Below are 18,590 nucleotides of genomic sequence, written 5' to 3' on the forward strand. Positions count from 1 at the left end.
TTATCACTACTGCCAGCATTGACTTCTGCACAGGTGACAGTGATCTCTTTAGTTAAGATGTTGGAAGCTAGAATGGCTGAGGGCATATCTCAAATTGTCTCACCTACCAGTTACATTTTAGGGACAGGTTTTAGAAGACGTGGTTTAGAAGATGTTTATCCTTTCTGAAGCTCAGCATGGAAGCACAGGGGTTTTTTGCAAGACAGCTGTGGCACTGCATTTACCTTGCTTCTGCTAGTTATGTCCAGATAAATGATTTTTGGTTGCAGGTTATCTCTCAGGTTTTTACATAGCACAATAGCTATTCAGGGATTCATTCAGGCTGCAGTTTTTTGAGCAAGTTTCTAAATCAAGTAAAGTGAGGGAAGTCAGCCGGGGGGTGTGTGTGTGTGTGTGTGTGTTTCTGTCTGCATCAAGTCTCTGCAGCCTGTCTACTGTGATTGTTGTCCCATCGATAAACCAGCATGACAATCCCAAGGTCAGATAGCTGGGTGAGGTGACCTTATGTTGTCATGCACATCTGGAGGAGCAAGCAGTGGCTTCAGGGCTTGGATGTGACGAAGCAGACACTTGTGCTGCTGGAGGAGGGATAAGATCCCTCAGTGCAAATGAGAGACCTTGTATTGGCCCTCCGACATTGCCTGTTCCACACTGCAGCAGATCTGGGACTAACTGATAATCGGCAAGTCAGCTCTTGGTGTATTTTGAATCGACATCACATGCTGTCAGTGGTGCATAAGGAAAGACAGAATGCCACTCATAGTTGGCTTTGAGAGTAGCTTTCAATATTGCTTAGGGCACTCACGTGTTCTTTGTCCATCTAAACAAGTGGTGCATGTCAGCTGCATGGCTGTTATGTTGCCTGCTCTGTCATTACCAACTGCAAAGACTGTTTTAGTTTGGGGGTTTATTGTCAGGTTGTATGATGCTGGGGAGAGTTTGTGTTTTCATACACGGTAAAACTGGGACAGTTACCCTTTGTAATGGTGGGAATTATTTCAGTCTTGATATTCCTGCCTCCCCTTCACGTTCTGTCTTTTCCATCTGCATTTGGGAGGACTTCTTCCTCCAGCTTCCATCTGTTTCCTTCAGAAGCTCCAGCTCACATCTTTACTTCCTTTAATATTTTTGCAAATGCATTTTCTTATAAATTATATGTTATTGTGAAAATGTTTATACATGCACACACACTTATTTCACACTTGAGCCTTTTGGTACTTTCAGAGGCAGGTGAGAATAGTAGGGTAAGCACATCAGCATTTTTCCAAGTATGATCGGTAAGGAAACACAGCAGTATTTAAATTGGTATTGGATTGTAGCACTAATTCAGTAATGAGGTAATCCACTTTGCTCAGGACAGATATTTAACCTGCCTGCGAACTCAGGAAGACAATACTGCTCCAGTGAGCATTTTGCTTACATTTCTGAGAGCTGCCAACAAGATTTTAAAAAAAATAAAAATCAAGCTGTGGAATAAATTTTTATAGCAGAAGTGGATAAAAGACATGTCAGATGTGACAATGCTGATGTGCTGAATACCCAGTGTTCTGCATATTCTGAATACAGAGATGAATCACAGATCTACTGGGCAATCATGCTCTTGAAGAAAGGGATTTGTCTTGCAAGCTTCAGGTCTGCTGCTTTTCCAGGAGTCCTTGGTAAGAAGGGCTAACACCTGAAACTGTATCTGTACTGCTGTGTGGATACGATGGGCTGCTTCAGCCCATCTCCCAGATACAAAAGTGGCATTTTAAGTACCTGTACTATTGCATTCATCTTAGCACTACTGTTTCATGTCTTTTGTGTTTGATGTGTTTTTTACCTTATCAGGCATAACACAAAGTTGGGAAAAGCTGGAAAGTAACTGCTAGGCTGGAGAGAATGGGGAGACAAGAAGCGAGAATGTGCATATTGCAGGACTTTTCCAGGTCTTGAGTCAAAATGTTGAGCTCTGCTTCACACCTTGAATTTGAAAGGTAGCAAAGGCAGTGAAGTATTTCCCCAAGAGAACAATCACAGGGTGAAGCAGGAGACGCATCTTTTTGAGTTGATGTTTTCACAAGATGTGCTGTACTTTCCCAATAACAATCCTGTAGGTTTCACAGAAGTATTAAAAAAGAGTGAAGATGAAAATGCAGCTTCAGTTATTTCAGGCTTGAAAAAAGAGTGTCTTGCTGTTGTATCAACAGCAGTTATTAAGGGAAGAACAAATTAGATTCTGAGGATAAGTCTGCTGAAAGCTTTGAATTTACTTAGTCATTTTGTTCTTTTTGAAAAAAAAAAAAATAATCCTTCATCAGTGATGTCAAATATGTGCCTAGTAGCCAGTTTTCCCCCCTCCCCCAGTCTTCCCCTATTTTTTCCTACCAACATGCAGCCAATGGTAGTTTTTAGCTGATGAACTGATATTTGCAGATAGTAAAGCAAGCTTGATCTTTTGAACTGGTAATCTCTTGAGACAGACTCCAAACTTTGTTTTCACAGTAGCAGACTTGGGTATTACCAGTTGGTGTCACTTCCTGTAGGTGAGTTTTCATGAAGAAAGAAGTATTTTATCTGAAGTCATGAACCCTACTTTTAGACATCCCTTGTAACTTCTGCTATGGGGAAATAGTACCCCAGTCAGTCATTCCATTCCTGCTTTATTAATAATCAGGTTGTTGGAAAAAAAGGTATTTTGCATATTCAAGCCTAAAAATGGAATGTCTGAAGTGTGTTTGTGACAGCAGGGAAAAGATTAGCCACTGTAGTAGGCATACATTGTATATATGATAGCATCTATCTGTGGCAGAATCTTAGAGCAGATAGCTCAGTAGAAGTTTGTGCTACTGTCCAATCTGACTTGGAGCAAGCAGTAGTATAGTACTGAAAGGGTAATGGTGGTCTAAACAAAAGGTAGGAAGGGTTGTATACCTGTCCAGCAAATTGTATTTATTAATATGATCTATTTTAATATGTTGATTGGAAGTGCAAAATTCTTACACAGAAATTTGTTTACAGGGGTCAACTTCCTGCTGAGGCAGAAGTGAACTACTTAGGGGTAGCCAAATCCCTGGAAATGTATGGAGTGGATCTCCATCCTGTTTATGTAAGTATTGTTTAAATATTTTGACCTTGATAACAATAAAGAAAAATGTTCATGTACTACTGTGGGAGGGAGTATTTATATAGTTTAGTTGCCACAGAATAACTTGAAAGGAAACACTGTACTTAAGAAATGCAAAGGAAGACATATTTACAGACTGAGGGGATTTAGTCATTCATATATACAGAAGCCTAATGGTTTTTAGATGAAAGGCTGTGATTGTATTATACCTATAAAAGACAATCAGTTATACGCTGGAAAAAACAATTCAGATAAATAAGTAGTAGTTAGTGCAAATGTCAGGAGAGACGAGAGCGGCTTATAACCTTTTTCTTTGACACAAGAATTTGCACATTATTCTTGTGTAAATAACAGCAAGTGTGTCCTGAAACCTTTTCAATACCATTGCAAAAACAAGGATGGGGTAGCAGCATGTCTGGCTTTTTTTAATATTCGTTGTGAAGGTTTTGCTAAAGATCCAGAGTACTTTTCCAGCTTTTCCTCTGCTATATTATGCAGCGTTGCAAGTTGTCTGTATTGCCTCAGCAAAAGCCTCCACTTCTTTTGTAAAACAGCATGTATGTTGGGATTGGATCCAAGTCATCACCTGGAGGCTATGTGCTCCTGGTGGAAACATCATTCTATCTTGTTTGAATAATTGTGCTTGTGGCAGGTTTTTCTGAATAAAAGAAAATCAGCAGTTCAAATGGGGAGTTGTAATGTAGATAGTTCACTGAGTTAGATGTCAGTACTTTGTAAAATTACTTGAAAGAAAATAAAGAAATCAAGATATTACCAGAAGATTTAAGTATGTGTTTCCTGCTGAAAATTGTGTAGCCTGCAATACAAAGTATTTTTTAATGCACCCTGTGGCTTAATTGTATTCATATCCCATGCTCCGTGCCCCTCCCACCCATGGAAAGCTGGGGGAGTTACTAGAACAAGATTCAACATGATCCAACAAAATCATGTTAAATTAGCAGAGCCTGGAATTTTTTTTTTCCTCTTAGCTTGCTTTTGCTGTGCAATGAGATCCCTGCCTGGGTAATGAGGGGTGAGTTGTAATATGCCCAAGTTTAACCCATGGATATCGTAATTTCTCTTTATATTACAACAGCAACAGAAGCCCTCATTTGAGACTGAAGATGCACGTATTAAGAGCTGTAGTTCTTTTCCTCACTTGGTCATATTAAAAGTAAAGTTGTCTTTAGCAGTTTGTTCACTGGGGAGCACAGGCAGAGCTTGCAGAGGTGTGCTTAGGCTTTCTCACATCAGTAGTCACACAGAAGGACACTTTCTACAGTCGGTCTGTCTCACAGTTGCTATTTTTTTGCGGTTCATGCTGTGCTGGTTTAGAGCTTGCAGGGCTCTTCCTCGTTGCCTCAAGTAGGCCAATGAACGAGCTTTTGCAGCTGTCTTTTAACCTCATGCACTAAGGTTTGCACTCTTCCAGGTGTAGGGCACATCTGATTTTGGTTACTGACCATAAATTGGGGAGTCAGTGGCCTTCTGCCACTGCCTTGGCACCAAGGTTTTCACCCTGTTCTCTCTCAATGTGGTTTGCGATTTGGATACTGACCTCAGGAACGGTTTCCTTTGGAGGAGATGATGCATGCGACTGTTCCTTGCATGTCACGACCCCTTCTGAACAAAAAAATACTCTGAATCTCTCAAAGGGGCTACTTCACTTGGTAGCAGTATGCAGGTGATGATAGTACTTCAGGAGGCAGAAGGCATCTGTGAGGTTATATTATAGTAGAATGGGTCAGAAAATCACTATTTACCTTCAGCTGAAAGTTACTTGTCTGTTGCATTCATGTTTCAATAAAGAGTTTAGTTTCTGAGTTTTGGCCATTTGCCAAATAGCTGAAAGTAATTCCTTAGAAAAAAAAATTATTTTTGCTTTTCACCATGGCATGTGGAATATCCCATTCTTTCCCTCACTGCCATTCTTTCTCGCCTCTTTGCTTCCATGCTTACAACTTTTCATATAGGAGTTTTTGTTAATACATCAAGTACTATTTTTCCGTTTGCAGGGAGAGCGAAACAGTGTGCTCAAGTCAGTCATCAGGCTGATTTCCTCACTAGATCTTACTGCTACAGTGATACAACTTGCAACTGAATGAATGATGTACATTTTTATTTTCTAGGGTGAAAACAAATCTGAATATTTTTTAGGATTAACACCTATAGGAGTTGTTGTCTACAAGAATAAAAAACAAGTAGGAAAATATTTCTGGTATGTATAATTTAAATGTGCAGTCTGTGCTAAAACAATAACAATGTTGCATGAAAATGTATGTTATGTGATACATATTTGAAAGGTTAATTGTATCAATAAAAAAAAAGTATACTTGGAATTCCTGATCTTTGTCTGAATTATGCAGATTTTAAATTCTTGGATAATCCAGGTATTGAAAGAATTAGTTCGCCTTTACCATACTCATGCTGAAATGTTTCAATACTGTTAATTTCCTGTTGATACATGGTGCGTACCTGAAAAAATATTCTACCTGTGAATTCCTTTCTGTCTTTGTATTTAAGTATATACAACTTTATATTTTATTATGTATGAAATTAAAATCTTATGAGGTTCTGTCTGTCTTTTTTCCAGGCCTAGGATTACAAAAGTTCACTTCAAGGAAACACAGTTTGAACTTAGAGTCCTGGGAAAAGATGTAAGTTTTTATTTAAGCCTGAAAGAAAAAAAACAAAGGTAATCTCAGGTCTAATGAAATGCGAAATTTTGTGTGGCTATCAAAGTCTAATTTATTTTATTGAAATTTACTGCAAGAAGCCATCAAAGTCAAATTAATTTTATTGATAGTTACTGCAAGAAAATTACCTTATCCTCAAGTGTAGTATGCTCCTGATGGTGCTTGTAGTTTTATTAAAGAAAGAGAAGGGAGAAAGATTATCTGTCCACGTTTTGCAGACAAGGGGAGAGAACTTCAGCAGACCAGTACTGAAGTATGAATTTTATAACAAACCTTTATAATTATATATTGTGTTTTGTAAATTAGAGTAGACTACTTCTGCAGTGCCTTGTTTATGAGGTTACACAGTGCTTTTAAACTAGGCTAAATATGCAGGGAAAGCTAATACTAACTGAAATGTGGATGGAGGAAAACTCACAAAGGTGTTAGGCACAAGTAATTTTGTAGCTTGGAAACAGACGCAGCCACATAATATAGCTCAAAACCCATTTCTTTAACTTCATTGTGCTGTTAGACCATTTGAGAGACAGTTGGTTCCAGTGGAGCAAGGATAGCAGGTTGATAGCAAGAGAAGAGGTTTTCAGATAGAGTCAGTGGAAAAAAGAGAACAATATTTATTACCTATGAAGCATGTGGGGCAGGGGGAGGAAGAGGAGAGTGTTGAGGATGTAGGGAAAATTACGAAGTGTAATAAAATGAATAGTTGCAGTGAGTCTGTGATTTTTGGTATCTGGTTGAGTTATATGTTTAGTTTGCTGAGTTATTTTTTGAAAATACTTTGTATGTCTCTTTGGAATACCAGGACTGAAGGCTTATAGTTTTGAAGACATATTAGCCTCCTGGCAGTATTCTCCTTTACTGATTATCTTCATTCATCTATGTAGTCGTTAGTCTCATCCATGATTTTTCCATGAGGCCATTTGGTATGTTTGGTACATTCTGGGAAATGTAAATGTACCACTGAATGGTTGTCTTGGTTTTGTCATGGACAGCGTTTCTTTTGCCTCTGCAGATGTATTGGCAAGTTTTGCTTTTGTTACTCCCCATTAGTTTGTTTCTGTTTTGTGTGGTGATCTATGGGAAGTTTGTTTCTGATGGTGTGTTTATTGAAATCAGAGAGTTGTTTGAAGGCTGGGGGAAGGTTGGGAAAACTTTCCTCAGTGTTTCATGTGAAGAGTGAATGCCTGTTCATGTATAAACAAGTCTGAGTTTGAGTTAGAGTGAATTGCATTGAAGTGATGCTGTAGTTTCTGTTTGATGCCACATATGTATAGTTTTTGTCTGATCCATATGGAATTGCAGAGGTTTAAAATGCCAAGCAGAAAACCTGGAAGCTTTGGAAAACATGCTTAAGTTGAGACTGTGAATGTTGATGGCTGGTGAGTACTTAATATTGTGATCATAAGGCAAACACTTTGACAGCACTTGGTAATTTCAAGTCTCGACAGGTACTTTTAGGAAATAGTTCAAGAGAACAGTAAGTATAAGGGTGTGTACCATCATTAAAATCTCCTTTGCAACTAATACTCATTTGAAGTGTTTCTATAGCGCCTCATATCCTAACAAGATCAGGAAAGGCCAAAATGCCCCAGAAAAATGTTCTTCTCCCTTCTTTTTAAACATTCTGGTGGTGTTACTTTGAACAAAATTATGTGTTGGAATAAGTAAACAGTATCCTTACTCTCTGGATTAAAGCTGTCACAACAATTTATGCTGTTCTGTACCCAGAGGTGGAAAAGCTTGACTGTTCCGATATTCATCAAAAACTTAATTCACCAATTTCTTTTATTCCTCTGGTTTTTGGAATAAATGCTATCACTTTATCCTTCCATGGGACATGAGTTTGCAGTATGTGATAGGAGAGTAAATGTGCCATTTTTACTTCATTCTGCCTCCTGGGTTATCACTTTGTGGCCCAGGGAATTAACACCTGCCTTGTTTCAGATGTAGTATAACATGCCTGGAACGTGTTACATGTTTCCAGTTAGTTGAAGAGAATGCCAGAAAAGATTCAAGAAGAGAAGAAATAGTGGAGACTTTCCCAACTATTAGAGCTTTCCGGCATATAGCGAAGGAGTTTAACATGACATATTAAGAAGAGCAGATTATTTCTGAGTATATTGGTGCTTTGTGTGAATCACATTTTCTGTATTGTAGTGAAAACTCTGTACAGACTGGATTTTGGTTCATGTTTCCACACACTAGCTAGCTACCTTTATTCACACTGGTGGGGACCTTTCATGGGTACACCTGCTCATCCAGAGGAAGCTGTTAGTGCTTTTAGTATGGATGAAGTGTTGCTCTTCCCCTGCATGGGGTTACTTGTGGTAACTTCTTTGTTCTCCCTTTCAATAAATTTGTCTGAGCTTTTTTTAAACCTACCTAAAGAATTTGAATATGTATTTCCCACTAAACGGGTGGAAGTGGACATCCTGATCTCCTTGACAGATGGCAGACATGGCAGTCTAAATGTGCAGGTCTATGTTCTTAGGCTACCTAAAACCTACTCCGTGGGGTGCCTGTGTCAGACTTACTTATGGCTGCTAAGTTTGTTGTTTACATTGTTTCACTTTTCATAAACTTGATGATTTACTGAGCAGAAGATATTTATGCTTACTTTCTTATAATAAAAAGTGCTTTGTCTTTCCTTTTTTGTAGTGTAATCTCTTGTACTTCTTCATATCTCTTCCATGAGACCATTTTCTGTATATTTAATTTCTTTATATTTTATCTGCATACCTATTGCTATTGTGTGCAAGCATGACTGTCAGTATTTTGGGTTTATCTTTCACTACTTTGCTTGTATTATATATTTTCTCCCTAAGGCTATTGTCTCTTCATAAACAAAATACTACCCTTAATATTTGGCCATCTGTGACTTATCCTGACATGTGAGACTAATGACCTGAACCAGCTAACAGAAACTCTTTTTCAGTGGTGTTATTCATTGAATCAGTATCTCATTGTCCTCCCAAGCGGACCCATGCTGTCAATTCTGAGCTAGAAACATGTTGGGCTTTCTGTGAAACCTCTAAGTATCAGCATGAAATTAGGAACCCTTCCCCTGAGAGGACTGCATAGAAAGATTCCCTGAACGCAACAATCACAAAGGATTTTTGAAGATGAGAAAGGTGTATTTTTGCGCAGTTTCTTTTAAGAAAACCGAGAGATCCATCTGATGCCTGTGCACAATTTGTGGTAGCATAGAGGTCAGTTGAGCAACCTTACTGGAAACGATCCAGCAATACAGGTGGCTGCCAGAGGCCCCCCTGATGCAGCAAAATGGAGCCTAGTCACATTGGATGCGCTGTGTGGAAGTCAATAATCAAAAGGGTACACAGCGTACCTCCTGTGCTTTCCCCGTGTGAGGAACACAGCTTGCTTCCTTGATTTCTCTCTCAACTAAAGACATGAAACAAAACAGAGAAAAACATGCTTTGTAGATTGTGTAGGCTCGGAACGTAAATGTAATAATATACAGGAGTGAGAGATGTGGAGCTTTTTTGCCTGTAGGTACCAACTACTTTAGTGCTGTTCCCCACAACCCCATACTGTTTTCTGCAACAGCGCCTTTTACTTTGGTTGCACTGTGTCTGAACATGCAAGTGAATGATTTCACTCCTTTGCAGAGTTTATGCAAAGCTTCTGTACTTGTTACTTTTCATGTTTCTCTTTCACCAAACCAGAAACTGTTGAATGTGCAAAACTCTTGTTTTCATTAATTTTTCTTGTAAGAGAAGGGTCTTTTGGAAGTCTGAAATTTTTGTTTCACGGGATTTTGAAATTTGGGTTGTTTCAAGTCAGAACAAACCCCCAAACTGTGCAATTAAAAATGATTTACACATTTTCAAGACATGCCTTCCTCTGCAGTCTTGCTTAGCCAAATGAAGAGGCCCAGCTCAGCTGAATTCATAAGATGAAGTTGGTAAAGACTGTTTTCAGGAGCAATATCAACCACTGACACAAGCTAGAGGAACTTAAGGGCAGTTCTAAAGCATATAATGCTCCTCATTCTGGTGGCTGAAACTTGTCTAAATAGAAGATTTTTGTGTTCTTTTAAATAGTCTCAGAAAACCCTGGAAATATGCTTTATTTTTTTAATTACTTTTTATAAATGTCAGAAGTCTGAAAAACAATTACATTAATAAGGTAGTCCAGCTATACCCCTTCTTGCCCTGTCACACGCTATATTCTTTCTTGAGTTACAAGTTCTAGGCAGGAACTTTTAATTTGATTTATTCCTTTTGGAGTTTCTTGGGAAGATTGATCAGTGTTTGAAGACATGTTCCTCCTATTGTAAAGTCCACTTTAGCTTAGATTTCAATTACAGACAAAAGTAGCATTTTGATCTTTATTACGGTTTAACAATTACAAATGACTTGTATCATTTGCATTTGCCCCTTAAGCCAGAGAGGTAGTGGAGGGTGGAGGTGAGCAACCACAGCAGTGTTATATGTCATATATGGGGTATTTTTGCACTTTCTTAACCACTTTCTGAGCCATTGCAAAGGCTTGATAACAAAATCTTCAGTAATGAACATTTTTGAACGTGAACTAGGATTAAAATTCCCGAATAAACTTAAATTAATGCCACTAAGGTGCTACTGTCAGCTTTTTTTTTGTTTTTTTCGTAAGTTCTTCTTTAGTCTTTTTTTTTTTAATTGGTGTAAGACGAGGCTGAGACACGTTTGTATAAAGCATTCAATCTTGACATGCTTTATACAAACTGGCACAGCATTATTAGTTCCTGACTTGTATAATGTTCTTAAAGATTGACCTTGTGTAACCAGTAATAATACATTGTCTGTTACATAAGCTGTGATTGGTATGCATTGTGTAAATATATAAAAACAGAATATTTCCTACTGGAGTTAATGATAGTATCCAGGTATGTGCCTAACCTGGCAAAGAATGATGTTGGGGAGCAGTAGCTTCCGAGGCAGTGTTAATATTTCCGTTATATGTATATACAGGTGTATTACATGTACATGCAGCATGCTCTGTAATGGGGCAAGATCCCTCCTTATACTGTATTCATATTCAGTGTGGCTAGGCAGAGTGGTGTGTGTGCTGGCAGGGTTCCTTACTGTGGTTTGGGTTTTCCTTCTTCATTGTCTGAGCCTGGATTGGTGGGAACCAATATGTGTCTTGTCATAAATTGTAGCAGCTAAAGCCTGATCTGAGTCAATGGGTTTTCAAAATGTTTTTGGTCTGTGGATGGGTGCAGTGCTCCATGGAACGGGTGTAAGTCTACTGACAGTGACCCTCTTATCTTTGGAGTAATCCATGAACTTAACAAACGAGGGATCTTCTGGGCCCCAGAGGGAAGAACTGTCATTTTAAGTGTGTGTCTTCTCTTCCAGGGGGACTTGAGCTTGCCCTGCCTGGGCTGGCCGCAAAGCAGCTCTGAGCTTGAAAGCTGTGTAATCATGCTGGTGTGGCAGAACAAGCCAGGAGCTGTTTGCAAAGGGCAGTGTGGGCACTGCTGAACTAGCATGTCAGTTCTAGCAGTTCCAGAGGCATTGTGTGGTTAAGAAGAGTAATGACCCCTCTGACTTGTCTGCATTGAAGGCATTAGTAACATCCTTTCAGTCTTTCAGTTAAGTGTGTGTGGGGGTATGGTGGAGGGCTGTACTGATTACCAGCTGTTTAGTGGAAATCTCAAAGGCCCTGCCAGACCAGTCTCCTGGCTGATTTGAGAGGCAGCATTAAAAAGATAAGGGCTGTGGCTACATGTTTCAGTGCCCGTCTGTTTATAAGCTCGTAGTGTAGTCAAGATGTAGTCAAAGAGCTCAACAACTAGATACTGCTGCCAGGAGTATGCCTATCCTTTTGCAGCCTCTGGCCATGCGGCCTTGCCCCCTCCCTTGCCAGTGCAAGTCACAGATGTGATCAAAAGTGACCATACAAAAGTGGTTTTCTGCTTGTTTGGTGAGCAGAAATGGCTTCCTGAAAGAATAGACAAGCACCAAAGCTGGTTCAAAGGAGAGGGGAGATGTTCAGAGTGTGCAGACGACCAGGACCACTCTGGAAGCAGTAAGCCATCATGGTTTATGATGCTTCACCTTTAGTACACTGGGCACTCGGAAAGCAACAGGATGAGTAGGGAGTAACTTCTGAGGCACACTGAGTGAGTTTGGAATTGTCATTTCCTATAAGCCATTAATAAAAATACAATAGGTCTTTGTTTCGTCTGGTTCAGATATACAAGAAAAATAAGAAAAACCCAGCTAATTCTCATGACCTGTAGGAAATTACAGTTGTTCAAGATGCTAAAAATGTTGCCTTTTATTGGTAACAAAAAGTTCATGATGTTAACAGGTAAGGTCATCCTTGCTTTACCTATATAAAACAATTTATTCCATTAGGGGAGAATGGTTAAACCTGGAAGATATTACTGCCTTCAGTAGTCCTTAATTTTACATATGGATTTATAAATTGCGAGGGTAATCACAGTACTCTTGCAAACCTTAAAAAATCTTAAAAAGTAAACGAAGCCCTAAATCTAGATAAGCTGTATGCAGTGTCATATTGGACTTAGTTGCAATGTTACTGAATCCTTTGCAGAGAAAGTGAAAAATGGTAAAAGAATTATGACTTGTCTCCTCTGTGTTGGTGAAAAACCTTGGAGAATAACATTTTAGGCTTTCTTTCTCTCTAGTAAAATTCAACTGTGCTATTTGACTTATTGCAAGCACCCATTCTGAGGCAACAGTTTTCAGACGTGCACTTTTCCTTCACATTCAAGTAAATAAACCTCAATGTGTCATTGAAAGTTTGTTGGTCTGTCCTCTGATTTTCAGGCAGTTGTTTCATTTTCCAGATCTGAATTCCATAACTTGTTGATAAATTGGATCTATAGGGCTATGCTGTTTTTCTCCTGGGTGCCTTTGATTGCTCCATACTAAGTATAGATGTCTCAGCACATAGTTAATTGTCAAAATTTTTTCCTAACCAGCTGAGATGAGCTTTCTTCCACCTTAGAAAATAATGCCTTCAAATGCTGGAATCAGTAATGTTTGCTGGTCAAATCTTTAAATCATACAGCAATATAGCTGTACCATCCCTCTTTTTAGTCACGTGCTGATTTTCATATGTTATGTGCCATTTGTTCTATATATGGGAAAGTTCAAAAACTTTATCTTAGAAGAAAAAGTGGACAAGTAGAACCTTTTCCCTGATGGGAATCTTTCCCTGAATTCCAGTGGCATTTGAATTGGGCTAATAGTAAGATATGGCGGAAATACCTTATTTTAAAAAGTCTCTTTAAAAAAATCCAAAACGCCCCTGGTTTCTCTCTGCCTCTCCCTTCCCCCAACACTCGGAGGTTATGTAATTAAAGAAATTTAAGTGCCACAGACAATTCTTAGCCCAAAAGTAAAATTTAGGAGTGGACAAAGAAGGAGCAAGATCCTGCATATTTAAAAGTGAGTCACTGAGTTCTTTCCTAACAGAGGTTAAATTGACTCATCGTGTTGCATAAAGTTTGGAATACCACAGGCCTGATCTGATACTATTCTTTAAAAGAGTGCTGGTGACACTAGTTGTGTGGGTTTGTATGAAATCACATCAGATGACAGTCTGATCTAGAAATTGTAATGTATATTCAATCATAAAATATGAAGCTATGTTTCTATTATGTATAAAATAAGCAAATGAAAAGAACCCCTTGACATGTCTTCTTTAAAACTTTAAAACTGTAAAAATGCAATATGATCTTTCAGTTGGTAGACTCTTGTTTCTGGTTGCCAGAGGAGCAAGAGCAATATAGTTACTCTTGAAAATTCTAGTATAAATAGATTTTTCTCATTGACAATCTTCAAGACTCTCCAGGAAGCTTTTTTTCCTCTTTTCCCCCAGTTACTTAGACTTTTCTGTTTTAGAAGAGCTTCAGTTTTTAAGTTTCTGTTTTCACTTTTTATAAATTAAACTTTTTTTTTCGTCCAAGTTAAACCCCTTGTGAATCCTGCAGAGAGATGAAGATCCCTATCAAGCCTGAAATTGTATTTTAAAGAACTGAGGGAATGCATTTATAGGACTTATCTACTATATAATCATTTTCTGCTATGCATAGCAATCTCAGATAAATCCTAGTTTTCAGCATTCTCAGTGGCTATATGTCTTACTGTACTACTCTTTCTTGCTGTGATGCCCTAGAGGGGAAAATGTGCTTTTGAGAGAAGACTAAAGGATGATTATCATTCCTTGGATATTCCTTGGGACTGTTCCAGCCAGCCATTCAACTAACTAAAATAATCCATGGGAGAAAATAAGCTCATGTCTATGTCTCCAGTTTGTTTTGGTTTTGGTTTTTTGTGGGATTTTTTCGTTTGGTTTTTTTGGGGGGGGTGTTTTGTCAGGGAATGAAATCTCAATTATTCTGACCACAGGTGCAAAGTTCTGTAATTTTTAGTTATTTTTTTCAAAGTGGAGGAAAGGCTGCTTTAGCAGTTAATTTGCGATTTTGTGAGGCTGTCTGACAGCCATTAATAGACATATAATTGGCTTTGTTAGAGGTGAAATTTTGAATTCTAGAGAACATACTGAATTAATTCACAGTTTGCAAGGTGCTTGCAGGTCATTAAGTGAAGAGAGGGAGAAACTTGCCAGAACTCTTTACCTATGTATGCATGGCACTGCAGAAGTAAAACTAATACAAGGGCATCCATAACCTCAAATCAGCTGCCGACAGTGGTGTGACTCATACCCCCTTTGTAATTCACATATTGGGGAAATGGTTTTAGGGCTCAGTTTTGTTATAGACGGTTTGTACCACGCTGAGAATCAACTCTGAAGTCAGTAGGACTACTCATTCTTTGTGCAAATCACAGATACAAAACTGAACACTTAAGTTTACTGAGTGACAGATATATGGAAGTGTATTTTATGTAAACATATTTGAATGTTTGGCTTGTTGGAAACAAGCAGTGTGATGTGTCTGTTCCTTCTTCTTGTCTGTTGGAAATATTTTATAGTTTGTGTATGGCTGACTTCTCTTTCATCTCTTCCTGCCTTTTCTCATGTCCACTGTACTGGCTGCCAATTTCCAGTGAATAAGTTTTTGTTGTGTTCCTTAAGAGATTTTAAAGTGGATTTTATGGCTTTTAGCTTTGACCTTTTTCCTAGAATTTTGAATTATTCAGAAGTTAGCTTTTTAAAAAAAAATTTGTTAAATCATTCCTTCCCCTCATCTTTTTTATTTCCAGTTTTACCTTGATTCTTCTCTACGTGTATGTTTTGTTCATGTTCTCTCCGTGTTGTTGCTTCATATTACTTTATCACAAATCTTTGTTTCTTTCCTTCACTTATACTTGCCTTTTTGTATACTGTTAAACAGAGCCTTGGGAGTATATTTTTCCCTGGCATCTGAGGTGCACTTTCAGAAAACATCAGAAACTTACAGCAACATACTGTTTGAAAAAAACTTTGCACTTTTTAACTAGGAAAAAAGCTGACAGCTGTGAACAAGAATGAAGGAACAAAAGTGTTTCAATAATCTCCTTTCTCTTCTGTTTTTCTGTATCTAAGGAATTGATTCTTTAAATAATTATTTTCAGGCAGTGAGAAACAAACCCACCCACTTTTAAATGAAGAATTCTACAGAATTATAGAACCTGCTTTTCTTCATATTTATGTCTTATCTTATGTGCATTGATAAGAGATGGACAGTTCTTGTGTTCAGTGAATGAAGATTGACTTACTGGCAGAATCCCTCATAACAATATTGACTTGTTTTGTTTTCAGTGCAATGAAACTTCCTTCTTTTTTGAAGCACGTAACAAGATCACATGCAAACATCTCTGGAAATGCTGTGTAGAACATCACACGTTTTTCAGGTGAGTGATGCAGAAGTTGTGGTTTCATTACCAAAAGCAGGGAGACTATATTAAGAACCTTGTTATACCTACAGAGTGGTGTAACACAGGCTTGGAAGCACATTTTTCCTCTTGATTATAGAATGCTCTTAAAGGCTGCCTTCTCTTTTCTTACAGTGATGTTAAATGATAATTTTAAAATTGGGTGCTTTGGTGGTTTCTTTTGTTTTAGAATTCTTTTCAAAACAGTATCTCGGATTGCATAAAGTAGGCTTACACAGGATTTGAGCTGCTCTATACATTTCTATGTATTTAATCATCAAATTTTCTGTAGCAGCATTGGCTTGGGTGAGGCCTTTGGATTTCTGACATTACTATTTCCTATAATGTACAGAAATTTTGTTTTTTGATAGAAAGACTCATTGAATTTCCATGATGTTTTCATAGAATCATAGAATACCAGGTTGGAAGAGACCTCAAGGATCATCTGGTCCAACCTTTCTTGGCAAAAGCTCCATCTAGACAAAAGCACCATCTAGACAAGATGGCCATCACCCTGTCCAGCTAAATCTTAAAAGTGTCCAGTGTTGGGGAATCTACCACTTCCCTGGGGAGACTATTCCAATAGCTGATTGTTCTCATTGTGAAAAATTTTCCTCTTGTGTCCAGTTGGAGTCTCCCCAGGAATAACTTGCACCCAGTAGCCCTCATCTTTTCCATGGGACTCCTTGTAAACAGGGAGTCTAGATCTTCTTTGTAGCCACCCTTTAAGTACTGGAACATGGTGATGAGGTCACCATAGTAAGAAGAGAAGGTAAGCCTTCTTTTCTCAATGCTGAACAAACCCAATTCTGTCAGCCTTTCCTCATATGGCAAGCTTCGCAGTCCTTTGATCATTCTGGTTGCCCTCCTCTGGACCCTCTCCAGCCTGTTCACATCTTTTTTGTATAGTGAGGACTAAAACACACAGTATTGCAGGTGTGGCCTGACAAACATTGAAGAGTGCAATATTGACTTTATCTCTGTGGATGATGCCCTCGTTGATGCAACCCAGCATCCTGTTGGCTTCCTTTGCTGCTGTGGTACACTGTTCACTCATATGGAGCTTATTGTCCACCAGCACCCCTAGGTCCCTTTCCACAGAGCTGCTCTCCAGCCACATGGACCGCAGTCTTTGCTACACTCCTTGATTATGTTTTCCTGGGTGCAAGGCCTTACGCTTGTCCTTGTTGAACTTCGTAAGGTTCTTGTTAGCCCACTCTTCTAGCCTATTTAGGTCTTCCTGCAAGGTGTCTCTGCTTTCCAAAGTGTCTAGTTCCCCTCTGCAAACTTCATCAGGGTGCACTTGATCCCACCATCCATATCACTTATGAAGAAATTAAACAGCATTGTGCCCAGTATCGATCCCTGGGGGACCCCACTTGTGACAGGTTGCCAGATTGAATAAGAGCTATTTACCACCACCCTCTGGGTGTGGCCTGTCAGCCAGTTCCCCACCCACCACAGGGACCACTTGTCTAGGCTGTAATGCATGAGTTTCTCTAGGATGATGCTGTGGGTAACCATATTGAAAGCCTTGGAGAAAACCAGGTAGACAATGTCCACTGCTCACCCCACATCAACCTAGCAGGTTACTTTGTTGTAGAAGGTGATCAAGTTTGTCAAGCATGATTTGCCCTTGGTGAATCCATGCTGGCTTTTCCCAATCACATGCTTCATGTGACTTGTGATAGCCTCCAGGAGGATTCATTCCATGACTTTCCCAGGAATTGAAGACTGATGGGCCTGTAATTTCCTGGATGCTCCTTTAAGCCCTTCTTGTAGATGGGGGTGACATTAGCCTTCCTCCAGTCTTCTGGAATGTCCCTCAGTCTCCACAGCTTCTCAAAGATGATGGAGAGAGGCCTCACAGCAACATCAGCCAGCTCTCTTAACACCCTCAGGTGGATATTGTCGGGGCCCATCTATTTGTAAGGGTCAAGCTCCTGTAACAGTTCACATACCAACTCTTCCTTCACAGATGGCAGGTCTGTGTCTGCATCGACCTGGATTTTTGTTCCCAAGGCCTGGGGCCCAGCAGTGCTGGTGATAAAGTATTGAGAACTTCTGCCTTATCAGCACTGCTGGTGACTAATTCACCTCTCCTGTTTAACAGTGGGCCAGTATTATCCTTCTGCTTCTGCTTGGTCTTTGTGTACCTGAAGAACCCTTTCTTCTAGTTTTTGACATCTCTGGCCAATTTCAATTTGAGCTGAACTTTTGCTTTTCTAACCGCATCTCTGCATGCCCTGGCAATGCCCTTATAGTTCTCAATGGGTACCATCTCTGGTACGCTTCTCTTGGTTTTGAGCAGACTCAGCAGCTCTTAGTTAAGCCAGGGGTGTCTCTTGCTCCACCTACTTCCCTTACCTTTAAAGGAGATGAACTGTTTTTGTGCTTCCAGGAGAGCATTCCTGAAAAACTCCCAGCACTTGCTAGCTCATTTATCCTCCAAGGAAGCTTCCCATGGAATCCCTCTCAACTGAGCTCAGAGAGACCTGAAGTTTGCTCTTCTAAAATCTAAACCCTTTGTCTTAGTACTAACGTTGAGCATGCCCAGCAGGATCCCAAACTTCACAATATTGTAATCACTGCAGCCAAGGCTGTCACTAACCAAGATACTACAGAGCAGGTTTTCTTAGTTTGTGAGTAGCAAGTCCAGCAGTGCCTCATTCCTTGCTGGCACATCTAACATTTGTATGAGGAAGCAGTCTTCTATGCATTCCAGAAACTTGATGGATGACATGTGAGCTGCTGTATTGTTCTTCCCACAAATGTCTGGGTAGTTGAAGTCACCCATAAGAACCAGGTTCTGTTGACCCGAAGCTTGCTTAAGTGACCCAAATATTGCTTCATCGGCCTTATTGTTTTGGTTTGGAGGTCGGCTGCACATGCCTATTGTAAGATCCTCCGTGGAGACAACACCTCTGATCT

At 39.3% G+C, this 18,590-nt stretch overlaps 1 protein-coding gene across 3 annotated transcripts in view; it reads left to right on the forward strand.

Annotated features, from left to right (window-relative positions):
* EPB41L4A (erythrocyte membrane protein band 4.1 like 4A) overlaps positions 1-18,590 on the forward strand; it is a 146,822-nt gene that overhangs the window by 77,171 nt on the left and 51,061 nt on the right. For all 3 annotated transcript variants that reach the window (XM_075740053.1, XM_075740051.1, XM_075740052.1), the window contains 4 exons: positions 3,001-3,088; positions 5,236-5,324; positions 5,700-5,763; positions 15,547-15,638. In XM_075740053.1, coding sequence (XP_075596168.1) covers positions 3,001-3,088; positions 5,236-5,324; positions 5,700-5,763; positions 15,547-15,638 — 333 coding nt within the window. The remainder of the gene's footprint in view (positions 1-3,000; positions 3,089-5,235; positions 5,325-5,699; positions 5,764-15,546; positions 15,639-18,590) is intronic.

Source organism: Balearica regulorum, chromosome Z (assembly GCF_011004875.1).
Source record: "Balearica regulorum gibbericeps isolate bBalReg1 chromosome Z, bBalReg1.pri, whole genome shotgun sequence".
Lineage (NCBI taxonomy): Eukaryota > Metazoa > Chordata > Aves > Gruiformes > Gruidae > Balearica > Balearica regulorum.